The sequence below is a fragment of the Lissotriton helveticus genome, chromosome 1_2 (genome assembly GCF_964261635.1).
Source record: "Lissotriton helveticus chromosome 1_2, aLisHel1.1, whole genome shotgun sequence".
In the NCBI taxonomy this organism is placed as follows: Eukaryota; Metazoa; Chordata; class Amphibia; order Caudata; family Salamandridae; genus Lissotriton; species Lissotriton helveticus.
In genome coordinates, this window is record NC_136058.1 from 378730859 (window position 1) to 378753586 (window position 22728).

Here is a 22728-nt window from a genome sequence, read left to right on the forward strand (position 1 = left end):
CAAAAGCCTATATGTCCCATTTATTGATGAGTTTTCAGTGAATGAACAGAGCTCAAGAACAACCTGCTTTCTGCTGGATTTTTTCTTGTGTGGTGGATATGTGTATTTCCTCATTTTGTATCTTGTTTGGTATAGCAGAAATATTTTAGCTCTATTCCTTGCTCATTGTCCAAAGTATTTTGAAAACCTTTAAAGTGGAGAGTTCTTTAAAAACAAGTTACATTTGTTTATTGAGATGTAATTAAACTTCATTAGCATTGTAGTTTACAGTTTCTTCAAAGTTACAGCAATATAATGTTTCCACTTTTCATGTGACCTATGTGTTTTCTAATTTTACACCTCTTTGCATCCAACAGATGGCAGACACATGAATACATTATAAAATGATGAAGAAAATATTTTGGTGTGTGACTCTCATCCGAAATTTACAAGAAGAACTAGAAATGACAGCGCCTAAAATTCAGACATGAGCGGCGCTGTTAGAAGAACAACTCCCATATGAACAGATTCTGCCCCCATGAAGCAGACGTGCAATCCAGTGAATGTATACATCCATTGCTCTGTGCCACAGGACTCAAGATGGGACAAAAGTAAAAAGGACAGTGAAACTGTTAAACCACACCAATCAAAGAAATGCATCCATCTTGAGCCTAGAATGATGGAATCAAAGCAGTAGCAAGACCCTTAGTGAGCATTGAAGAGTACTGTGAAATCGACAAGGTCCCATACTGAGTACCAAATACTTACAGTGACTCTCAGAATATCTTTAGTTCTTCCTAAACCATGGAGATTGATCAGCCTCCGGGGGTATTTGCAAGCACTATAGCCAATTCTGAAACACTAACCCTAAGAGAAAAAACATATACATACAGCAAATGTACGAAGTGTGTTAGTTCCACCGTAAAATGATACAAGTGAGCATACATAAGAAAAAATATATAAGTTACTCGGCCGAGTGAAGAACTGACATTGGATAGGATACCTAACTGTCCATACATGGGTGACTATATCCTGCATGAGAAAAACTGTACAATAGCAGTGAATGTATGATGATTGTTTAAACATTGTCAAGACAAAGGGTTCACCCGCCATTGGATGTAGGAGAAATAACGTACAAAGAATGTGACATGAGTTTGTCATTTGGCACTTTAAAGGATCATCTCAAAACCCTTAATAAAGGAAAAAACAGTTGTGTATCCAGTGTCACGAGAGCTTTATCAAACCACCAGACCCAAGTGGTTAAAAAGCGTACAGTGGAAAGAAATAATCAACAGTCATGAGTTTCAGCCACTCATCAGATCCTGGGCACCACCCACAAACCCATTTAGGGGAAAAAAAAATATACATGCCATGAATGTGGCAAAAGCTTTAATCAGTCATCAAACCTAAGAACCCATCAGCGAATACACACTGGAGAAAAACCATACATGTGCAGTGAGTGTGGAGCGAGTTTTAACCGATCATCACACTTAAAGCGACATCGCCAAACACACACAGGAGAAAAAAGATATATATGCAGTGAATGTGGAAAGAGGTTTAATGTGCTTTCTAATCTAAAGGTCCACCAGCGAACACACTCAGGAGAAAAACCATACAAGTGCAGTGACTGTGGACTCTGCTTCAGCTGCTCAACAGGCCTAAGACACCATAGGCAAAGGCACACAGGAGAAAAACCGTATACGTGCAGTGAATGTGGCAAGGGATTTAATGAATTTTCATTCTTAAGGATTCATCAGCGGACACACACAGGAGAAAGACCATTCCAATGCAGTGAATGTGGGAAGAGGTATTATGAGTCATCAAGTCTAACAATCCATCAGCGAACACACATGGGAGAAAAACCGTTCAAGTGTGGTGAATGTGGGAAGAGTTTCCGTCAGTCATCGTGCTTAAGGCGTCATCAGCTAACGCATACAGGAGAAAAACCATACACATGCAAAGATTGTGGGAAGAGCTTTCAGCTTTCATCAGTGCTAATACGTCATGAGAGAACTCACACAGGAGAAAAAACGTACATGTGTAGTGAATGTGGGATGTGTTTTTGCCAGTCATCTGCCTTAAGGCGGCACCAGTTAACCCACACAGTGAAGACGGAAACAAGTTCAGTCAATCATGAAGCTTAAGTGTCTATCGTAGAACACACTGTAGAAAACCTTAACGTGCAGTAGGTCTAGGGTCAACGTCAGTCAGCCAGCTTCAAAGCACATCTGCAAACATACACTGGAGCTTGAGAAGTCATCAAGACCAGGTCTCCATCAGTGAGTGCATATGGGAACAAATCATACATGTACATTGAATTTATTACGAATTATTATTAGGGCTCCCGGTTTTCCGTTTAAACTGATTTTTACATATAAATACAGACGGAAAATACTTTTTCCTTTGTCTGTATGTATATGTAAAAATTGCAAAATACTAGCAAAATTTGCTGTGTGGCATAATTTCACGTAATTGATACTTTTGAGCTCTGAGAAAATCCTCTCTCATTTTAGTGACAGGATGTTGACAAATGTACAGGAGTGGTTGTTGCCCCTGGTTACTCTGGTTATGACTTGCACAAGTCTTTTCCCTGCTGAAATACCCCCAGTGACTGAGGCATGTGGAGCACGTATTCCAGCCTTTGGATGGTTGGGGCAGGGCAGGGCCGGCTGCCTTATCTGAGTCTAGGGATTGGAGGCGGGCAAGAAGAGGGGGTCGGTAGTGTGTAGTGAGATGTCAGTTGTCAGTCGTTCTTCGTTTGTGTGCACGAGATTCCATCTGATGGGACCAAATGCTCGCCATGTGTTTGTCGTATTAACTCCTCTACTGGTCTCTGACATTTACAAGTTTTCTGTTCTCTCACGTATCTGAGTGCTTTGAATTAACTCTCAGCCTATAGTTAAATGCAAATGAGTTGCATTCCGTGTACTTTACACTTGTTTTCATTGAACATGCCCCCTGGTATTCTGTTAACAGCGTTGTAGAAATCAAGGCCTATAACATGTATTGCCTTGCAATCCCACAGCCTGCAGATCCCTGCAGCTCAAGCTTACGGCAGGCGCCCTGGATTCCACGCATCTCAACCAACCTCAACACCAGGCTGAAGCGCAACAAGAGCCAAATTTCAGTGGGGGGGCTGACAAACATATAGGGGGAGGGGGCTCATTCTTCCAGCAATAGGCAGAGTGGAGATGCAGGGGCCCCAAGAAAGTGAATGGTCTTCTAAAGACCTGTGAAGTACTTGGGTCAGCTGGCAGCGCAACAACTGTCTGTGTGTGTGTCCAGGAAGCTGTCTCCGCCTGGGCTGACACACACGACGGGGGGGGGGTAGCTGAAGCCCTTTGAGCCCAATGGGCATTGCGGACCTGACACCAAGGCTTTAGATGGAAATACAGATGCGCTGACACATGTTTGCTCCTGATAAGTGCTTGTGCTTGGACAGGTTTTCAGTGGTCTTCATTTCATTAACAAACCAGAAAGACCCTCAATGTCCTCAAAGTCTTGTGAATTGCAGATGTGCTTGTACTACAATGGCAAAGTTCTCAGATGAATATATTGTGTTGACCAATAACAACCGAGCGCATGAGTGCATTGTCAATTTAAATAAATGTAAAAAATACTAGCTGTAGCGTCGTCTTTTGCTTGTGGCAAAACTTTATGTGGATAAATACAGAAAAAATGACCAAAAAATAAATATGGATGCATACAGACGGAAATGACAAACAAATAAATACCATAAAACTGGGAGCCCTAATTATAATGCACCATTGATGTTATTGGCCCATTACTATACGTGCTTGAGCAACAACAACATTTGCAATGATTGTAAGGTAAACCTAATTAAATTATCAGTTCTTGTCATAGAGAGGCAACTAGGCCTTAAATTCCAGGAATTGCAATTGGAGATTATCAGTAAGTGAAATATAACTGAGACTTCTCCAGATCTGTATTACATGCAGTAGTATTCATGAAGACAAAAGACCTCCGAGCACCCGTGAACATTGCTTCTACTTAGATATATATATGGAATGAATGTTAGAAGGGTTCTAACTTAAATACCCATTATGAGTACAGAAAAAGAAATCTCCTGAATGTATATGAGCAGCAGTTGAAGAAGAACTTACAACTTTACTGCAGAAAAAGATCTCGCCAAGAAGTCCTGACTCAGGAATGGGGTTCATTCCTAAAATACTCATTATCCCCATGAGGAAACGGAGTCGTATCATCTGCATAACGTTTTACTTTGCAAACGGATGCTGCAGGTAAAGACTTGGCGCAGAGGAGCATAACAATACTGCCAGTAGTTCTATAAGTGAATGACTATGTCATACGTAAAGCGCAAAGTTCTCTAATAGATGTAACAGCGATGTTAGCTGAGTATAAGTGTAAGAAATGTGAAGATTGTTAACCTGACTGAAACAGATCTATTTTTAAGAGTTTTTTTACATGACGATTTGTTAGGTGAAGCACGAATATTGTATTGAAGAGTGTTCCAAAGTTTAGGAGCCAAGAAAAAGAAAGCGAGCACGTCGTACAGAGGATAACACCAGCCACAGTTGCATGGAAGATCTAAGGAAACAGGAAGGAAGTTAGGCCTGAATGCTGTTCCTTAGATAGTCTGGGACTTCGTTATAAAAGGGCCTAAAAGTAAACAGAGACATTTAACCGCTTCAGCGCGGCGCGAATTTTCGCGCTGTGCTGAACGTTCCATTGAGCTTATGGAACCATGACGGAACGGTTCCGTCATGAGCACAGCTCAACCGACGCTCATGACGGAACCGTTCCGTCATGAGCATGGAAGGGGTTAAATAGGATACGTGGTGTACAGGGAGCCAGTGTTAAGATTTTAAAAGTTGTCCAATGTAACTCCAACGATTTGAGGGAGCGGATTCCAATAGATATAAATATCACAGGGTCAAAGTTTGTTGATTCCCAAATTCATGCTTTATTCCAGTATCAGTCACAAAAATTATGACAGTTTCCACATTCCACTTCAATATTTCCAAATCAATCCAGACTAATCAAAACATCAGACAGCCTACGCGTTTCGTCCGATGACAGGGCTGTCAGGGCTGTTGAAAAATAAATCAAACAAAGAAAAATATATTACTCTGACACGAAGTAATTTTATAAATTTGTATCATTCAAAAAAACATATTTCCAGACTTCACAGACTTTATACAAAATTTCAAGATACTAGGCCTTTAAACAGCTATTCTAAATAACCAATTATTTTCCCAATGTATGTTACAACCATATTAGTCACAATGCCTACCTTCCAAAACTATTCACAGATACAATTCTCTTTTGTCAGTGTATATCCCACCAAGTAGCAACAATGCGCAAGACCTGTAATCGAAATATCAAATTAATGTGGATATACATGGTACATGTGGCAAATTTTAATAGACTTACTAGTACTCCTGTGTTTGTATTTACAAGGTTGCAGCTTCCTAAATACTTTACTTTGATTTGCCCAACTATGAGGATTATGGATTAGATAAATAGTCGGTAATATGACTTGGTTTGAGTATTAGGTCATATATGGTCACGTCACGCGAAATTTGGGAGCGTCGAAACGATGGACTATCTGCCGATATAAGTAGGCAGATAGGATTGACCATTTTAGTTAAACAAAGGGTTCTGTTAAGAAAATTCTCTCCATTTGAGAGAATGTTATTATGGTCTGAAGGAGAGTCTTCCTCGTGATATTACCAATATGATACTGGCAAAATTAATTCATGATGGTAAATATTAACGTACAACAATATATACATAGGTTGTCGACCTGATCGAATTTAGCAGATACCAATAAGATGAGGACTTGAACATGTTGGAATTCGGAGAGGAGATATTAAAGATATATTATATATGCAGCGAACAGATCTAGTACAACCCGTTTTCGAGGATGAGATTGTGGATAAAGTAATTGACAATATATTAATAGTAAAAGGTTTTCGAGGACGAGATGGCTGATTAGTAACTGATAACATTTAAATAGAAAAAGGACAATGTACATTTGTCTTGCGGTAAACAACCTGGCTCGGACCAGAAAGGGCGCTTGGTCCAGGCTTTAAGTCCGATGGTGATTGGCTGCAGAGGGGAACCGGAAAGACTAGTTGTACAAAGGCGGCTATTATGCTGTTTGAGTGGAAGCAACTGGGTACGGACCAAATAGGGAACACATGTAAGCTTGAGCGCGTTAGGGTGACAATGGTTATTGGCTGAAATATGAACGGGGAAGGGAACCGGAAATACTTGATGAGAATAGGCGGCCAGTATGTGTTTTGAGCGGAAGTAACTTGGAACGGACCAGATAGGGAACAGAATTGAAATTGAGCGCGAAACGAAGGAGGCAGTGATTGGTCACTATGGAGTTTAAATAGCGGTAATTTGAGTGTAGGAATTGCACGTAGGCTAAAGGACCAGCCCGTCGCCTCGAACGGAAGACTTCCCGTCGTTAAGACTTTATGAGAAAGGATTCAGGTAAATGGGGGAATGACGATAGAGAAGTGTGGCTCACTCTTTCTTAAAGGGTTTTCATAGAGGACTGATAGTAACTGAAATATCTTTATGTACTTTTTTGTTTACAACAGAACCTATTGGGAAAAGTGGAATTGGTTGTGATCAGGTGAGATTCAGGAATTTCTCCAATCATAATAGTACCAGGGTAGTTTTGAGCATGTCCTATAGATATCCATTAGTCACAATATATTTATATTGTTTGGTACATATATTTTTTCACAGATGCAGTAACCGTTAATAGGAGTTACTTGGAGGGGTGTTAACGTTGGATTGGAACTTTATACCAGTTTCAGTGGTAAGCAGTTATTGGTGGGTGCAGCTTGTGATGTCACGGTACATGAGCAGGAGTATGTTAATATCTATTAACTGTCTTTTTTCAGAAGACATAATATTGAAGGAGGAAGGGGAGTTGAGGTCCTTTCATGAACTGAATTGAGAATATAGGTGAGATTTTGTCTAATGGTGGAACAGTATAGGTATTTATATATGGACAACACTGGGTAGGATTGAAGAGTTTGATGCTGTAGCAATAAGCGGAAAGTGTAGCTTTGTAGTTATAGCAAGTATAACTTCAGGGCATAAGTGTGTTTGTTCGCATATTCACTCTCATTCATCAGTTTCCTCTGATCTGGTCTAGCACTAAGGAGGATTAGGAGTATTTAGGAAGCTGCAACCTTGTAAATATAAACACAGGAGTACTAGTAAGTCTATTAAAATTTGCCACATGTACCATGTATATCCACATTAATTTGATATTTCGATTACAGGTCTTGCGCATTGTTGCTACTTGGTGGGATATACACTGACAAAAGAGAATTGTATCTGTGAATAGTTTTTGGAAGCTAGGCATTGTGACTAATATGGTTGTAACATACATTGGGAAAATAATTGGTTATTTAGAATAGCTGTTTAAAGGCCTAGTATCTTGAAATTTTGTATAAACTCTGTGAAGTCTGGAAATATGTTTTTTGGGATGATACAAATGTATAAAATTACTTTGTGTCAGATTGTTAAGTAGGCAGGTGTAATATAACGCATATCTATTTTACAGAAATGGTCATGGAGCATTGTGATTTAAGTGTTCAATCATATCATGGTTACAACAAATGTAATATATTTTTCTTTGTTTGATTTATTTTTCAACAGCCCTGATGATGTCCGTCATCGGACGAAACGCGTCGGCTGTCTGATGTTTTGATTAGTCTGGATTGATTTGGAAATATTGAAGTGGAATGTGGAAACTGTCGTCATTTTTGTGACTGATACTGTAATAAAGCATGAATTTGGGAATCAACAAACTTTGACCCTGTGATATTTATATCAATTGGAATCCGCTCCCTCAAATCGTTGGAGTTACATTGGACAATTTGTGGATCTTTGAACGGTGGATTCTTTGGGGTTTTGAGCGGATCACCAATCAAGATAAGACAATTTAGTGTGGAATTCACTTACAGATTTGGTTATTTGCTGTGCTACAGTGCTTGTACCCTCACCGTTGTTCTTTTCAGTATTAAGATTTTAAAAGTCCTGACTACGATTCCTGTTGGGGAATATTCAACAAAAGTCGAGTGGTGGCACTCAATCCCCCAAAGATGCTGCAGCAAGTACTCTGGAAGCCTCAAAAATAGGCAGTTTGCATAGTCTAGGTGAGAGGTAATCGGAAAGTGAACAATAGTTAGTTTAGTTGATTCTGGAAATAGTCTCAGAAATGTTTTGGGACTTTTAAACTCAACAACGCAGGATCCAGTGACAGCCTTCACCAGTGGCACAAAGGAAAGAGCTTTGTCGATTCTAACTCCACAATTCCTAACCTCCTCCACAGGGAAATGTGAGGCCAAGTTCTGAAGGCCACCAGGTACCAGACCAGAAAGACGGCGAGCAGCGGAAGAGCAGGACTTCCCTTTTTGAAAGGTGTTTCTTGCTCAGAGTCATCTTGTGGGTACCTAATGCTTATGAAAAGTGACCTACCTAGTTGCTTCAGGCTGTTTTCACTGTCAAACTGGTTTGCTGTTTCCAAGAGTAGGGTCGGGAGGTCAGCGGGCCTTGTTCCCCCTGTCATTTAAGATCACACCCATACAGGCCGACACTTTATCTTATTTTGCCATTGGTCTTTGTATTATCTTATAGGGCTCTGTGTCCATTCTTGAACTCTTTGGCGATCAGAAGTTTTACTTCCACCTTTGTATATCTGCTCTGCCTAACTCCCAGTTTGTAAGTCTATCTATCGGTAATTACCCAAGGACTGCCTCAATGTTGATCTAGATTATTGGCACTCTGAGAAGTTTGTCATTCGTGTGATTTAATTTATGTTTACTAATGTTCCCTCTGCCATATTAAATGTATGTATAGCTTCCAATGATTATTGGTCGCTACTTTTATGATTGTAATTGTGGCTCTACTTGCATGTACTTACTAATTATTTGAATCGACGGGGTCCGGTCACGAGGGAGTCCCTAGGTGTCTAAGCGGGCTGCGAGCAACGAGGGCGATGTGCCAATTTCGCTCCAACCCCCCTCCCGAGACCCATGGTGCAAGTAGCGCCATATTTTAAAGTGCAGAAATACTCCCGAATTTGGAGTTTTTTTGGGATTGAGCATTTGCTCTCCCCTTTTTATGCACTTTTTTCACCCTTTTTTCACTTTCACGTCCCTTGGTTAGGGTGGACGATTAGAGAGTCCATACCGCCGGGGTTTAGTCCTGAAGAATGCCTTGGCAAATTTAAGCCTGCAATATGGCAGAAACATGTTGACTGACGACTTTATTCACTGTATTTATCTGAATCTTACCATTCCTAATCCTTGGCAACTAAATTCAGACACATAATACCTGTAAAATCGTGTCTTAGGGATCATTTAATAAAATATTTTTTTGATACTCATTTAGACACTTTTAATTTAACTCACCCTCACAGCACGCCCTCCTTCACACAACCAGCTCCGCAGTCTTTCTGGCGTTGTAGCACACCAAAGAGGCACTCGGCCTCTTTGGTGGGGCCCGATGATGAAGCATGACACTGACTAGGTCGGTGTGTGAGGGCTTTCCTTTTCACCCTAAGTGAGTGTGTGATCCCCAGTTATCTCGCTCCAATCTTGTGGCATTATTTGAGATTGATCTGGCCTCTCTCTTTTTGTTTATCTACATTGAACCGGGGATTGAGAGAAGCCGTCTTGACTCTCCCTACCTCTCCCATTGTTGTTTTTTGTAATTATTTGATTTGTCATCTTATTTGATTGCAAGTTTGTACAGTGACTTTTATGTCCATAATAATGCAAATAAATTATTGATTGATGATGTTAGACAGCCTTACCATCCCACACTTTAATGGCTCTGCAGCCCCAAGTACAAGACTGTTTCGCTGTAGGGTTTTTAGTAAAGACAGAAATATTGGCGCTCAGACTAGTTTGCGTTGTGTCTACTATGCTCAGAGTGTGCACGGTGCTGCCAGGTCAGGGGAAATACCATGTAACCCCTGTAAATGTATGAGTCGAAAACCTACACCAATAATGAGAACACTGTCCTGAGCACACGTAATAAGGATAAAACAATGGTTGAAATGTCTCGTATTCTACGAATATCTGTGGTCGACACCAGTGTATTATTGAAATGTATTTAATGATGGAGCAACGAAAAACAACCAACCAACACGTGTTTCGTCACATAAGGGAAGTATCCCATGACTTTTTCAGGGCTGGGGAGGTTACAAAACATTGAGTAAAATAATGGAAAATCTTAGAGTTGGTTGTTGCTAAACCAAGATAAACACAGCAAAGGAGAAATGTGGATCAGAATCACCAATAGCACGTGGAAACTCTAGTGGGAAAATTGAAAAGACAAATGTAAACGTGACTTGGTCTAGAGACAGGTCCCGTGGTATTATAATCGTGACTGTGCAAGGATGAGAGCAAAATGAACCATTGCGGAGTAACAATGTGAAACAATGCTGGCACGTGGTGAATAACGTGGTGAATAACAATGTGAAACAATACTAGCACCACTGGGCGGAGGTGCTTGACTGTCCCCTTCTCTTTGTGCTGGGGATCCTGCGACAGCGGCACAGTTCCAGGTGACATCCTGGATCACGATGGCAGTACCCTGATTGGGTGCTAAGGTCTTTGGCATCATGGCTTTCAGGTGCTATCTCTAGCACATAATGCCATGGGGCGGTGAATTCAGAACAGTGCCTGCTCCCTGGCATTTCTGGTGCAGTGTCAGGGTCTCTCCTTGCAGAAGTGTACCCATGAGAGGGCATCTCTAGGTTGTAGTCTTCACTCCTTTGGAGAAATCTGGACCACAGGCACGAGTGGCAGGACTGTGGTCACAATGTCCTCCTTCACAGGCGCTCAGCAGGTGCCACAGACAGATACCTATCCCTTCTTCAGTCAGGCAGCAAATGGGGCACACACTCCAGTGCCTTGGCAGCGATGACTGGGATAGTACACAGAGACTGCCAAACACTTGGCCATTGCCGCAGTTCCTTCGCTCAAGTCAGTCTGTGCTCCTGACCACATTGATCAATCGGGTTGCAAGCCTCTGCTGGATGGTCCCCTACACCCGAGTCTGTTGCTTCATCCTCATCCAGCTGTCTGCCTCTCTTGCAAGGTTGGAATTTCCCTACCCACTTGCTCAGGCAGGGCCCTTGGGTACCAGGACAAGTCAGCAATTCTTCCTTCACATCATACTCCAAATGATTGTCTCTCATCTCTGGAGAGGTGGCTGTCAGGCAGGCATCAGCCCTCGGCTGTGCAGTGGTCCTCGAAGTACTCTATACAGTATCACTCTCCAAAGCTGAACAGAACTTGGAACTGGAACACAAAATGTGGTACCTGGTTCCACTTTTATACAGAGTTGGCATACAGAATCTGTGGATTCCTGGTCTGCCTTCTCAGAATTTATTTGGGTAAGTTCACTTTTCATGTGTCTTTCACTGGCTGTCCTCTAGATTCAGTCTCTGATTTTAGTGATGCTTCTCACAGGGGAGTAATCTCTAGGATGGAGAAGGTACAAGAAAGGCAAAAAGAGGTGTGAGCTCCTTGACTATTATCTTAAACTCTTAACACTGGGCCACTGCTATCCAAAAGACACACAAATGATGAACGGAATGCAGAACAAATCAAACATTCACCCCAAAAAAGCAAAATGACCCCGCACACTTAAACAGTAATAATTGTAGTAACAATAACATTGTACAAGCTGTTATATTATATTCTCTCAAATGTTCTCCCAAAGATTCCAAAGTCAGGTTTCTTCATTAGAAAAGATTTCTTTATTCACAATGGGTATTTTAAAACCAATAGCCAACGCGTTTCGTCCGTTACCGGACTTCTTCAGGGCTATATTAAAAACACAAAAAATATAAATACATTTATAAACAAATAACAATATTCCATTCAAAAAACAGTATACATCATTATGAATAACCAGACAAAATAAGTAATAAACAATCAGAACCTGAAATTGAAACTTTTTTACTTTTTTACCAGGGAGAACACATTTTGTTGTAAAAGAATCAGATATAACCATCATGTGACAGGCATTTACAGCCTATATGTAGAAAAAATATATATATCCAGCACTCACAAAAAGGACTTGACATATCAAATGACTTTTTCAAGAAAACAAATTTACAAAATGGTGTGGAAAAAAATACCATCTAATACATATTTTAATAAGTGTTGGTCCACACTATTTTAAAAAACAATGGCTCAATTTGGGAAATCTGAAACTAAGATATTTAGTCATAAAAGTACCTTATTAGAAATCGCTGTTTAACAAAGCTTCACATTGGTCTTCTAGCTATTTAACACATAACATTAGTCAAAAAGGAGAGCTCTTTGTGACTAATGTTATATGTTAAATATTTTGTATGATAATATGTGTCTTAATTTGAGAGCTCGACATGGTAGTTAAAGATGGCGATCGTTTTGGTGTTTTCCTACAAGTATAATATCTAGATTTTTTTATTATGACACTTTCGCAACTCTTTATCTCGCGATCCGTATACCTAATTCTGAACCCATAGAGGGTATTTATTAAAACCACAATTCCATGGTTGGACACTTATCTACCTTAACTGCACTCTGACTTATACCGTTAATAATGTGCCGTTGTTAGTGTTTACATTTGAAAAAAACTCCAGACATAGATACCTTGTCCCTTGATGGCCCAGAATGTTTATGTGTGGATTTCGTTGTCTTTGATTGACTAAAAAAGTCACATGATATGATGGTGACTATGTAAAATTTGCTGCCATGTTGCCATGTTAATCTGAAGGTTGAGGCAATTCCAAAACGGTCGAGCTGTATGTTTGTATTTTTGAATTATTGGCATATTAGAGTTTACGTGCCATTATTATACAACTCCTCAAATACTTTTAATTTTTCTCCATCTTTAGGCTCGTATATAAGACAAATTCCAAAAAATAATAGGTGAAACTTGGTAAACCTTTGAACAGGGATGAAAAACTGATTTCCTGAAGTAAGTAGTTCTACTGACTTTGTTACTTCAATAGAAGTATTCAAAATGGCATCTGTATGGAAGAGAGAAAGACTATATATTATTGAATAATAACTGTAGATGACAATCTTTCTAACTTTTAGCGGTAGGATTGCATAACGGGTGTATAAAATATATCTGATAAACAATGATACCCAATAAAATGTTGACTCAATTTGTGTATGGAGTACTGTGAACTCTCCAATTGTATCATTTATTTATTAGGTGTAATGATACAATGAAAAAGTGCTATTTAGGATGTGGCTGCAAATATGGTATTATATAACAATAGTTGGATAAAAATACTAAAATGACACTATCCTCCCAAAAGAACACTAAAAAGCACAAAGCTAGAAGACCAACGTGAAGCTTTGTTAAACAGCGATTTCTAATAAGGTACTTTTATGACTAAATATCTTAGTTTCAGATTTCCCAAATTGAGCCATTGTTTTTTAAAATAGTGTGGACCAACACTTTTTAAAATATGTATTAGATGGTATTTTTTTCCACACCATTTTGTAAATTTGTTCTCTTGAAAAAGTCATTTGATATGTCAAGTCCTTTTTGTGAGTGCTGGATATATATATTTTGTCTGGTTATTCATAATGATGTCAATAATATGTGCAAAATGTCTGTATACTGTTTTTTGAATGGAATATTGTTATTTGTTTATAAATGTATTTATATATTTTGTGTTTTTAATATAGCCCTGAAGAAGTCCGGTAACAGACGAAACGCGTTGGCTATTGGTTTTAAAATACCCATTGTGAATAAAGAAATCTTTTCTAATGAAGAAACCTGACTTTGGAATCTTTGGGAGAACATTTGAGAGAATATAATATAACAGCTTGTACAATGTTATTGTTACTACAATAATTACTGTTTAAGTGTGCGGGGTCATTTTGCTTTTTTGGATTTGAAAAACAAGGTTTTTGTTTTCTATATTGGGATCTAGGGGATTGTATCCCAGACCACCAGCACCTACACGTATATACACTATAGGGATTCTGTCTCCAGTGCGGATATAATAGCCCCAGTCCCCTGTCCTGGCTTGATTTTAAACATTCACCCCAGTCAAGAGTTTAAATCCATTGTTCTTTTACTCACCATGCCACCCCAGTTTAGACCCAGTCATATGCAAAAAGTCTTGACCCTGTGCCTCATGGGAACAGTCCAGCCCGAACTGCCAAGCCAGGTCCAAAAAAAGGCATCCTGGAACCAGTTTTGTCCAGTGGTACAGTGAGCCCGGGACCCACGTCTGGGCATACCCGGTGCACTTAGGGCGAGAAAGCGAAATACACACACATGATCGACAGGAATGCCCAGACGTGGGTCCTGTGCTCTCCATTCCACTATTTATGGTTTAACTGTTTTTATTGAATTCAGCATAAGAAAAAGGAAACAAAGATAGCATTCCATGTATCTTCTAGGAATGAGACATGACATCAAATCATACAGTCAAATGAAGGCCATAATAGGCTCGCGTCAACGGACAGGGTACAGTCCCGTAAGCACTGGCACATGGTGCGCAGGAATGAAAGGAAAAAACAAAACCCATGAACCCTCCTCCCCATCCCAACATCTCCCCTTCCCCTGCATCCAGTGCTCCAATTATGTCCTCGTTCTCTCCTCGACCCTCCCATCTACCATGCCCTTAGATCGATGCCTGCTTTAAAGATCCGCCTTCTTTGGTTCCGTAGGCCTCAACAACCTCAGGTATCTGGGACAAGTGATTTCTCTAAATCCGTTGGATAGAAGTGACAAAAATGGCTGCCAAAGATCATCATACTTGTCTGCCTCCCCTGCCATGGTGAGAGACAATTTCTCCATACCGAGTACGTGCCACAACCTATGCAGCCAGCCTGTAAAGGAGGGGATGGTGGTGGTACGCCAATGTGTAAGTATGTTTTGTACCGCAGAGACTAGTGCAATTGCTATTTGTCTGTCCCTGCGGGAACGCAAGGGGTAGGTCAGTGGGTTGGAGAGCCCTAATAGAGTATACGCTGGGAAGCGTGGGGTTTCTGTTTCAAAGTGTTTGTCCACCTCATTTAACACTTGCGTCCAATAAGGTTGAATCTGATCACACTCCCACAGCAGGTGCACCAAGTTGCCAACCCGGCCACATCCCCGCCAGCAAGATGCTCCTCGATTGTGGTCCATCTCATATATGGTTCTGGAGTATAGTACCAAAATGTTACTACTTTCGTGTCCATTCCACTGTTTAAAGTTAAAACAGTGTGCAATGTACGTTTTTCTTTCTTTTTTTAAATTTTCCGACACAATCAGCCCTTCTAATCTGCCTGAAACACTGTTTAAAAATGACTGCTGGCAAGTCTAGAGAATGCTGCAATTGTTCTTTTTGCACTGCTCTCCAATGTCCAGTGACCTATAAAACATATGGAAATTGGCTTTGAACCTGATTGACACATTTAACTTTCCTATACAGAGTATATGGTGCAGAAATACAGCAAAGGCATGGAAAATTAAATGCTGCTTGTGGACTGCGGCAGATATTGTGCCATCCACTACAGTGGCAGTGAAAACAAGACTTCGGGCCAACCCTGTGTAGCCTTACCAGAAGATCTTGGACCCTGCTGCATAGGCCTGTCAACATCACTCGTTTAACACATAGAAAAACCTAGTTTTACATGTTAAAATAAGTCACCCCTCAGCACACCTTGCTGCCTACATGGAAGTTGCATAATATTTATGAGTTTATCCCCAGTGACTAGGCCCAAAACAACATTGTCACAGGTCTGGTGGACTGGAGCCCAGGAGGACTGGAGCAGGGTGCCCCGGACTGGCTGTGGAGGGAGCATGCTGCCTTCCTCTGTCTCCCCACAGTTCTGCTTCAGGGCTCTGAGGCTCTATCACTGGCAGTGGGGGCTCAGGAGGACTGGAGCAAGGTGCTCAGGACTAGCTGTGGAGGGAGAATGCTGCCTTACTCTGTCTCCCCACAGTTCTGCTGCGGGGCTCCGAGGCGCTGGTACATTGGCAGTGAGAGCCTAGGAGACTGGAGCAGGGTGCTCTGGACTGGCTGTGGAGGGAGCACAATGCCTTCCTCTATCTCCCCACAGTACTGCTTCGGGGCTCCGAGGCTCTGGTACATTGGCAGTGAGAGCCCAGGAGGACTGGAGCAGGGTGCGCGGGGCTGGCTGTGGAGGGAGTGTGCTGCCTTCCTCTGTCTCCCACAGTTCTGCTGCGGGGCTCCGAGGCTCTGGTACATTGGCAGTGAGAGCCCAAGAGGAAGGGAGCAGGGTGCTCCGGACTGGCCGTGGTGGGAGCGTGCTGCCTTCCCCTGTCTCCCCACAGTTCTGCTGCGGGGCTTTGAGACTCTATCACTGGCAGTGAGAGCCCAGGAGACTGGAGCAGGGTGCTCCGGACTGGCTGTGGAGGGAGCATGCTGCCTTCCTCTGTCTCCCACAGTTCTGCTGCGGGGCTCCGAGGCTCTGATACATTGGCAGTGAGAGCCCAAGAGGAAGGGAGCTGGGTGCTCCGGACTGGCCGTGGAGGGAGCGTGCTGCCTTCCCCTGTCTCCCCACAGTTCTGCTGCGGGGCTCTGAGACTCTATCACTGGCAGTGAGAGCCCAGGAGACTGGAGCAGGGTGCTCTGGACTGGCTGTGTAGGGAGCATGCTGCCTTCCTCTGTCTCCCCACAATTCTGCTGCTGGGCTCTGAGGCTCTGGTACATCGGCAGTGAGAGCCCAGGAGACTGGACCTGGGTGCTCCGGACTGGCAGTGGAGGGAGCACGATGCCTTCCTCTGTCTCCCCACAGTACTGCTGCGGGGCTCCGAGACTCTATCACTGGCAGTGAGAGCCCAGGAGACTGGAGCAGGGTGCTCTGGACTGGTTGTGTAGGGAGCATGCTGCCTTCCTCTGTCTCCCCACAGTATTGCTGCGGGGCTCCGAGGCTCTGGTACATTGGCAGTGAGAGCCCAAGAGGAAGGGAGCAGGGTACTTCGGACTGGCAGTGGAGGGAGCATCCTGCCTTCCTCTGTCTCCCACAGTTCTGCTGCGGGGCTCTGAGGCTCTGGTACATTGGCAGTGAGAGCCCAAGAGGAAGGGAGCAGGGTGCTCCGGACTGGCAGTGGAGGGAGCGTGCTGCCTTCCCCTGTCTCCCCACAGTTCTGCTGCGGGGATTCGAGACTCTATCACTGGCAGTGAGAGCCCAGGAGACTGGAGCAGGGTGCTCCGGACTGGCTGTGGAGGGAGCATGCTGCCTTCCTCTGTATCCCCACAGTTCTGCTGCGGGGCTCCGAGGCTCTGGTACATCGGCAGTGAGGGTCCAAGAGGAAGGGAGCACGGTGCTCAGGGCTGGCTGTGGAGGGAGCATGCTGCCTTCCTCTGTCTCCCACAGTTCTGCTGCGGGGCTCCGAGGCTCTGGTACATTGGCAGTGAGAGCCCAAGAGGAAGGGAGCAGGGTGCTCCGGACTGGCAGTGGAGGGAGCGTGCTGCCTTCCCCTGTCTCCCCACAGTTCTGCTGCGGGGATTCAAGACTCTATCATTGGCAGTGAGAGCCCAGGAGACTGGAGCAGGGTGCTCCGGACTGGCTGTGGAGGGAGCATGCTGCCTTCCTCTGTATCCCCACAGTTCTGCTGCGGGGCTCCGAGGCTCTGGTACATCGGCAGTGAGAGTCCAAGAGGAAGGGAGCACGGTGCTCAGGGCTGGATGTGGAGGGAGCATGCTGCCTTCCTCTGTCTCCCCACATTACTGCTGCGGGGCTTCGAGACTCTATCACTGGCAGTGAGAGCCCAGGAGACTGGAGCAGGGTGCTCCGGACTGGCTGTGGAATGAGCGTGCTGCCTTCCTCTGTCTCCCCACAGTTCTGCTGTGGGGCTCCGAGGCGCTGGTACATTGGCAGTGAGAGCCTAGGAGACTGGAGCAGGTTGCTCTGGACTGGCTGTGGAGGGAGCACGATGCCTTCCTCTATCTCCCCACAGTACTGCTTCGGGGCTCCGAGGCTCTGGTACATTGGCAGTGAGAGCCCAGGAGGACTGGAGCAGGGTGCGCGGGGCTGGCTGTGGAGGGAGTGTGCTGCCTTCCTCTGTCTCCCACAGTTCTGCTGCGGGGCTCCGAGACTCTATCACTGGCAGTGAGAGCCCAGGAGACTGGAGCAGGGTGCTCCGGACTGGCTGTGGAGGGAGCATGCTGCCTTCCTCTGTCTCCCACAGTTCTGCTGCGGGGCTCCGAGGCTCTGATACATTGGCAGTGAGAGCCCAAGAGGAAGGGAGCTGGGTGCTCCGGACTGGCCGTGGAGGGAGCGTGCTGCCTTCCCCTGTCTCCCCACAGTTCTGCTGCGGGGCTCTGAGACTCTATCACTGGCAGTGAGAGCCCAGGAGACTGGAGCAGGGTGCTCTGGACTGGCTGTGTAGGGAGCATGCTGCCTTCCTCTGTCTCCCCACAATTCTGCTGCTGGGCTCTGAGGCTCTGGTACATCGGCAGTGAGAGCCCAGGAGACTGGAGCAGGGTGCTCCGGACTGGCAGTGGAGGGAGCACGATGCCTTCCTCTGTCTCCCCACAGTACTGCTGCGGGGCTCCGAGACTCTATCACTGGCAGTGAGAGCCCAGGAGACTGGAGCAGGGTGCTCCGCACTGGCTGTGGAGGGAGCATGCTGCCTTCCCCTGTCTCCCCACAAATCTGCTGCTGGGCTCTGAGGCTCTGGTACATCGGCAGTGAGAGCCCAGGAGACTGGAGCAGGGTGCTCCGGACTGGCTGTGGAGGGAGCATCCTGCCTTCCTCTGTCTCCCACAGTTCTGCTGCGGGGCTCCGAGGCTCTGGTATATTGGCAGTGAGAGCCCAAGAGGAAGGGAGCAGGGTGCTCTGGACTGGCTGTGTAGGGAGCATGCTGCCTTCCTCTGTCTCCCCACAAATCTGCTGCTGGGCTCTGAGGCTCTGGTACATCGGCAGTGAGAGCCCAGGAGACTGGAGCAGGGTGCTCCGGACTGGCTGTGGAGGGAGCATCCTGCCTTCCTCTGTCTCCCACAGTTCTGCTGCGGGGCTCCGAGGCTCTGGTACATTGGCAGTGAGAGCCCAAGAGGAAGGGAGCAGGGTGCTCCGGACTGGCAGTGGAGGGAGCGTGCTGCCTTCCCCTGTCTCCCCACAGTTCTGCTGCGGGGATTTGAGACTCTATCACTGGCAGTGAGAGCCCAGGAGACTGGAGCAGGGTGCTCCGGACTGGCTGTGGAGGGAGCATGCTGCCTTCCTCTGTATCCCCACAGTTCTGCTGCGGGGCTCCGAGGCTCTGGTACATCGGCAGTGAGAGTCCAAGAGGAAGGGAGCACGGTGCTCAGGGCTGGATGTGGAGGGAGCATGCTGCCTTCCTCTGTCTCCCCACAGTACTGCTGCGGGGCTTCGAGACTCTATCACTGGCAGTGAGAGCCCAGGAGACTGGAGCAGGGTGCTCCGAACTGGCTGTGGAGGGAGCGTGCTGCCTTCCTCTGTCTCCCCACAGTTCTGCTGCGGGGCTCCGAGGCGCTGGTACATTGGCAGTGAGAGCCTAGGAGACTGGAGCAGGTTGCTCTGGACTGGCTGTGGAGGGAGCACGATGCCTTCCTCTATCTCCCCACAGTACTGCTTCGGGGCTCCGAGGCTCTGGTACATTGGCAGTGAGAGCCCAGGAGGACTGGAGCAGGGTGCGCGGGGCTGGCTGTGGAGGGAGTGTGCTGCCTTCCTCTGTCTCCCCACAGTACTGCTGCGGGGCTCCGAGACTCTATCACTGGCAGTGAGAGCCCAGGAGACTGGAGCAGGGTGCTCCGGACTGGCTGTGGAGGGAGCATGCTACCTTCCTCTGTCTCCCACAGTTCTGCTGCACGGCTCCGAGGCTCTGGTACATTGGCAGTGAGAGCCCAAGCGGAAGGGAGCACGGTGCTCCGGACTGGCCGTGGAGGGAGCATGCTGCCTTCCCCTGTCTCCCCACAGTTCTGCTGCGGGGCTCCGAGGCTCTATAACTGGCAGTGAGAGCCCAGGAGGACTGGAGCAGGGTGCTCAGGGCTGGTTGTGGAGGGAGCGTGCTTCCTTCCTCTGTCTCCCCACAGTTCTGCTGCGGGGCTCCGAGGCTCTGGTACATCGGCAGTGAGAGCCCAGGAGACTGGAGCAGGGTGCTCCGGACTGGCAGGGGAGGGAGCGTGCTGCCTTCCTCTGTCTCCCCACAGTTCTACTGCGGGGCTCTGAGGCTCTGGTACATTGGCAGTGAGAGCCCAGGAGACTGGAGCAGGGTGCGCGGGGCTGGCTGTGGAGGGAGCATGCTGCCTTTCTCTGTCTCCCCACAGTTCTGCTGCGGGGCTCTGAGGCTATGGTAGATGGGCAATGAGAGCCCAGGAGACTGGAGAAGGGTGCTCTGGACTGGCTGTGGAGGGAGCATGCTGCCTTCCTCTGTCTCCCCACAGTTCTGCTGCGGGATTCTGAGGCTCTGGTACATTGGCAGTGAGAGCCCAGGAGGAAAGGAGCAGGGTGCTCCGGACTGGCTGTGAAGGGAGCGTGCTGCATTCCTCTGTCTCCCCACAGTTCTGCTGCGGGGCTCCGAGACTCTATCACTGGCAGTGAGAGCCCAGGAGGACTGGAGCAGGGTGCGTGGGGCTGGCTGTGGAGGGAGCGTGCTGCCTTCCTCTGTCTCCCCACAGTTCTGCTGCGGGGCTTCGAGACTCTATCACTGGCAGTGAGAGCCCAGGAGACTGGAGCAGGGTGCTCCGGACTGGCTGTGGAGGGAGCACGAGGCCTTCCTCTGTCTCCCCACAGTACTGCTGCAGGGCTCCGAGACTCTATCACTGGCAGTGAGAGCCCAGGAGACTGGAGCAGGGTGCTCTGTACTGGCTGTGGAGGGAGCATGCTGCCTTCCTCTGTCTCCCACAGTTCTGCGGCGGGGCTCCGAGGCTCTGGTACATTGGCAGTGAGAGCCCAGGAGGACTGGAGCAGGGTGCGCGGGGCTGGCTGTGGAGGGAGCACGATGCCTTCCTCTGTCTCCCCACAGTACTGCTGTGGGGCTTCGAGACTCTATCACTGGCAGTGAGAGCCCAATAGACTGGAGCAGGTTGCTCTGGACTGGCTGTGGAGGGCGTGTGCTGCCTTCCTCTGTCTCCCACAGTTCTGCTGCGGGGCTCCGAGGCTCTGGTACATTGGCAGTTAGAGCCCAAGAGAAGGGGAGCAGGGTGCTCCGGACTGGCCGTGGAGGGAGTGTGCTGCCTTCCTCTGTCTCCCAACAGTTCTATTGCGGGGCTCTGAGGCTCTATCACTGGCAGTGAGAGCCCAGGAGGACTGGAGCAGGGTGCTCCGGCCTGGCTGTGGAGGGAGCACGATGCCTTCCTCTGTCTCCCCACAGTACTGCTGCGGGGCTCCGAGACTCTATCACTGGCAGTGAGAGCCCAGGAGACTGGAGCAGGGTACTCCGGACTGGCTGTGGAGGGAGCATGCTACCTTCCTCTGTCTCCCACAGTTCTGCTGCGGGGCTCCGAGGCTCTGGTACATTGGCAGTGAGAGCCCAAGAGGAAGGGAGCAGGGTGCTCCGGACTGGCCGTGGAGGGAGCGTGCTGCCTTCCCCTGTCTCCCCACAGTTCTGGGGCGGGGCTCCGAGGCTCTATCACTGGCAGTGAGAGCCCAGGAGGAAGGGAGCAGGATGCTCCGGACTGGCTGTGGAGGGAGCATGCTGCCTTCCTCTGTCTCCCCACAGTTCTGCTGCGGGGCTCCGAGGCTCTGGTACATCGGCAGTGAGAGCCCAGGAGACTGGAGCAGGGTGCCCCGGACTGGCAGTGGAGGGAGCGTGCTGCCTTTCTCTGTCTCCCCACAGTTCTGCTGCGGGGCTCTGAGGCTCTGGTACATTGGCAGTGAGAGCCCAGGAGGACTGGAGCAGGGTGCTCCGGACTGGCTGTGGAGGGAGCATGCTGCCTTCCTCTGTCTCCCCACAGTTCTGCTGCGGGGCTCTGAGGCTATGGTAGATGGGCAATGAGAGCCCAGGAGACTGGAGAAGGGTGCTCTGGACTGGCTGTGGAGGGAGCATGCTGCCTTCCTCTGTCTTCCCACAGTTCTGCTGCGGGATTCTGAGGCTCTGGTACATTGGCAGTGAGAGCCCAGGAGGAAAGGAGCAGGGTGCACCGGACTGGCTGTGGAGGGAGCGTGCTGCATTCCTCTGTCTCCCCACAGTTCTGCTGCGGGGCTCCGAGACTCTATCACTGGCAGTGAGAGCCCAGGAGGACTGGAGCAGGGTGCGTGGGGCTGGCTGTGGAGGGAGCATGCTGCCTTCCTCTGTCTCCCCACAGTTCTGCTGCGGGGCTTTGAGACTCTATCACTGGCAGTGAGAGCCCAGGAGACTGGAGCAGGGTGCTCCGGACTGGCTGTGGAGGGAGCATGCTGCCTTCCTCTGTCTCCCCACAGTTCTGCTGCGGGGCTTCGAGACTCTATCACTGGCAGTGAGAGCCCAGGAGACTGGAGCAGGGTGCTCCGGACAGGCTGTGGAGGGAGCGTGCTGCCTTCCTCTGTCTCCCCACAGTTCTACTGCGGGGCTCTGAGGCTCTGGTACATTGGCAGTGAGAGCCCAGGAGACTGGAGCAGGGTGCGCGGGGCTGGCTGTGGAGGGAGCATGCTGCCTTTCTCTGTCTCCCCACAGTTCTGCTGCGGGGCTCTGAGGCTATGGTAGATGGGCAATGAGAGCCCAGGAGACTGGAGAAGGGTGCTCTGGACTGGCTGTGGAGGGAGCATGCTGCCTTCCTCTGTCTCCCCACAGTTCTGCTGCGGGATTCTG

The 22728-nt window shown here is 47.2% G+C and overlaps 1 protein-coding gene across 1 annotated transcript in view; it reads left to right on the forward strand.

Moving 5' to 3' along the window:
* The first annotated feature begins 508 nt into the window (after positions 1–508).
* Positions 509–22728, forward strand: part of LOC144806071 (uncharacterized) — a 221790-nt gene continuing 199570 nt past the window's right edge. Inside the window, exon 1 of the mRNA XM_078672516.1 lies at positions 509–2011. Within this exon, the coding sequence (XP_078528642.1) occupies positions 1428–2011 (584 nt within the window). The 5' untranslated portion in view covers positions 509–1427. The remainder of the gene's footprint in view (positions 2012–22728) is intronic.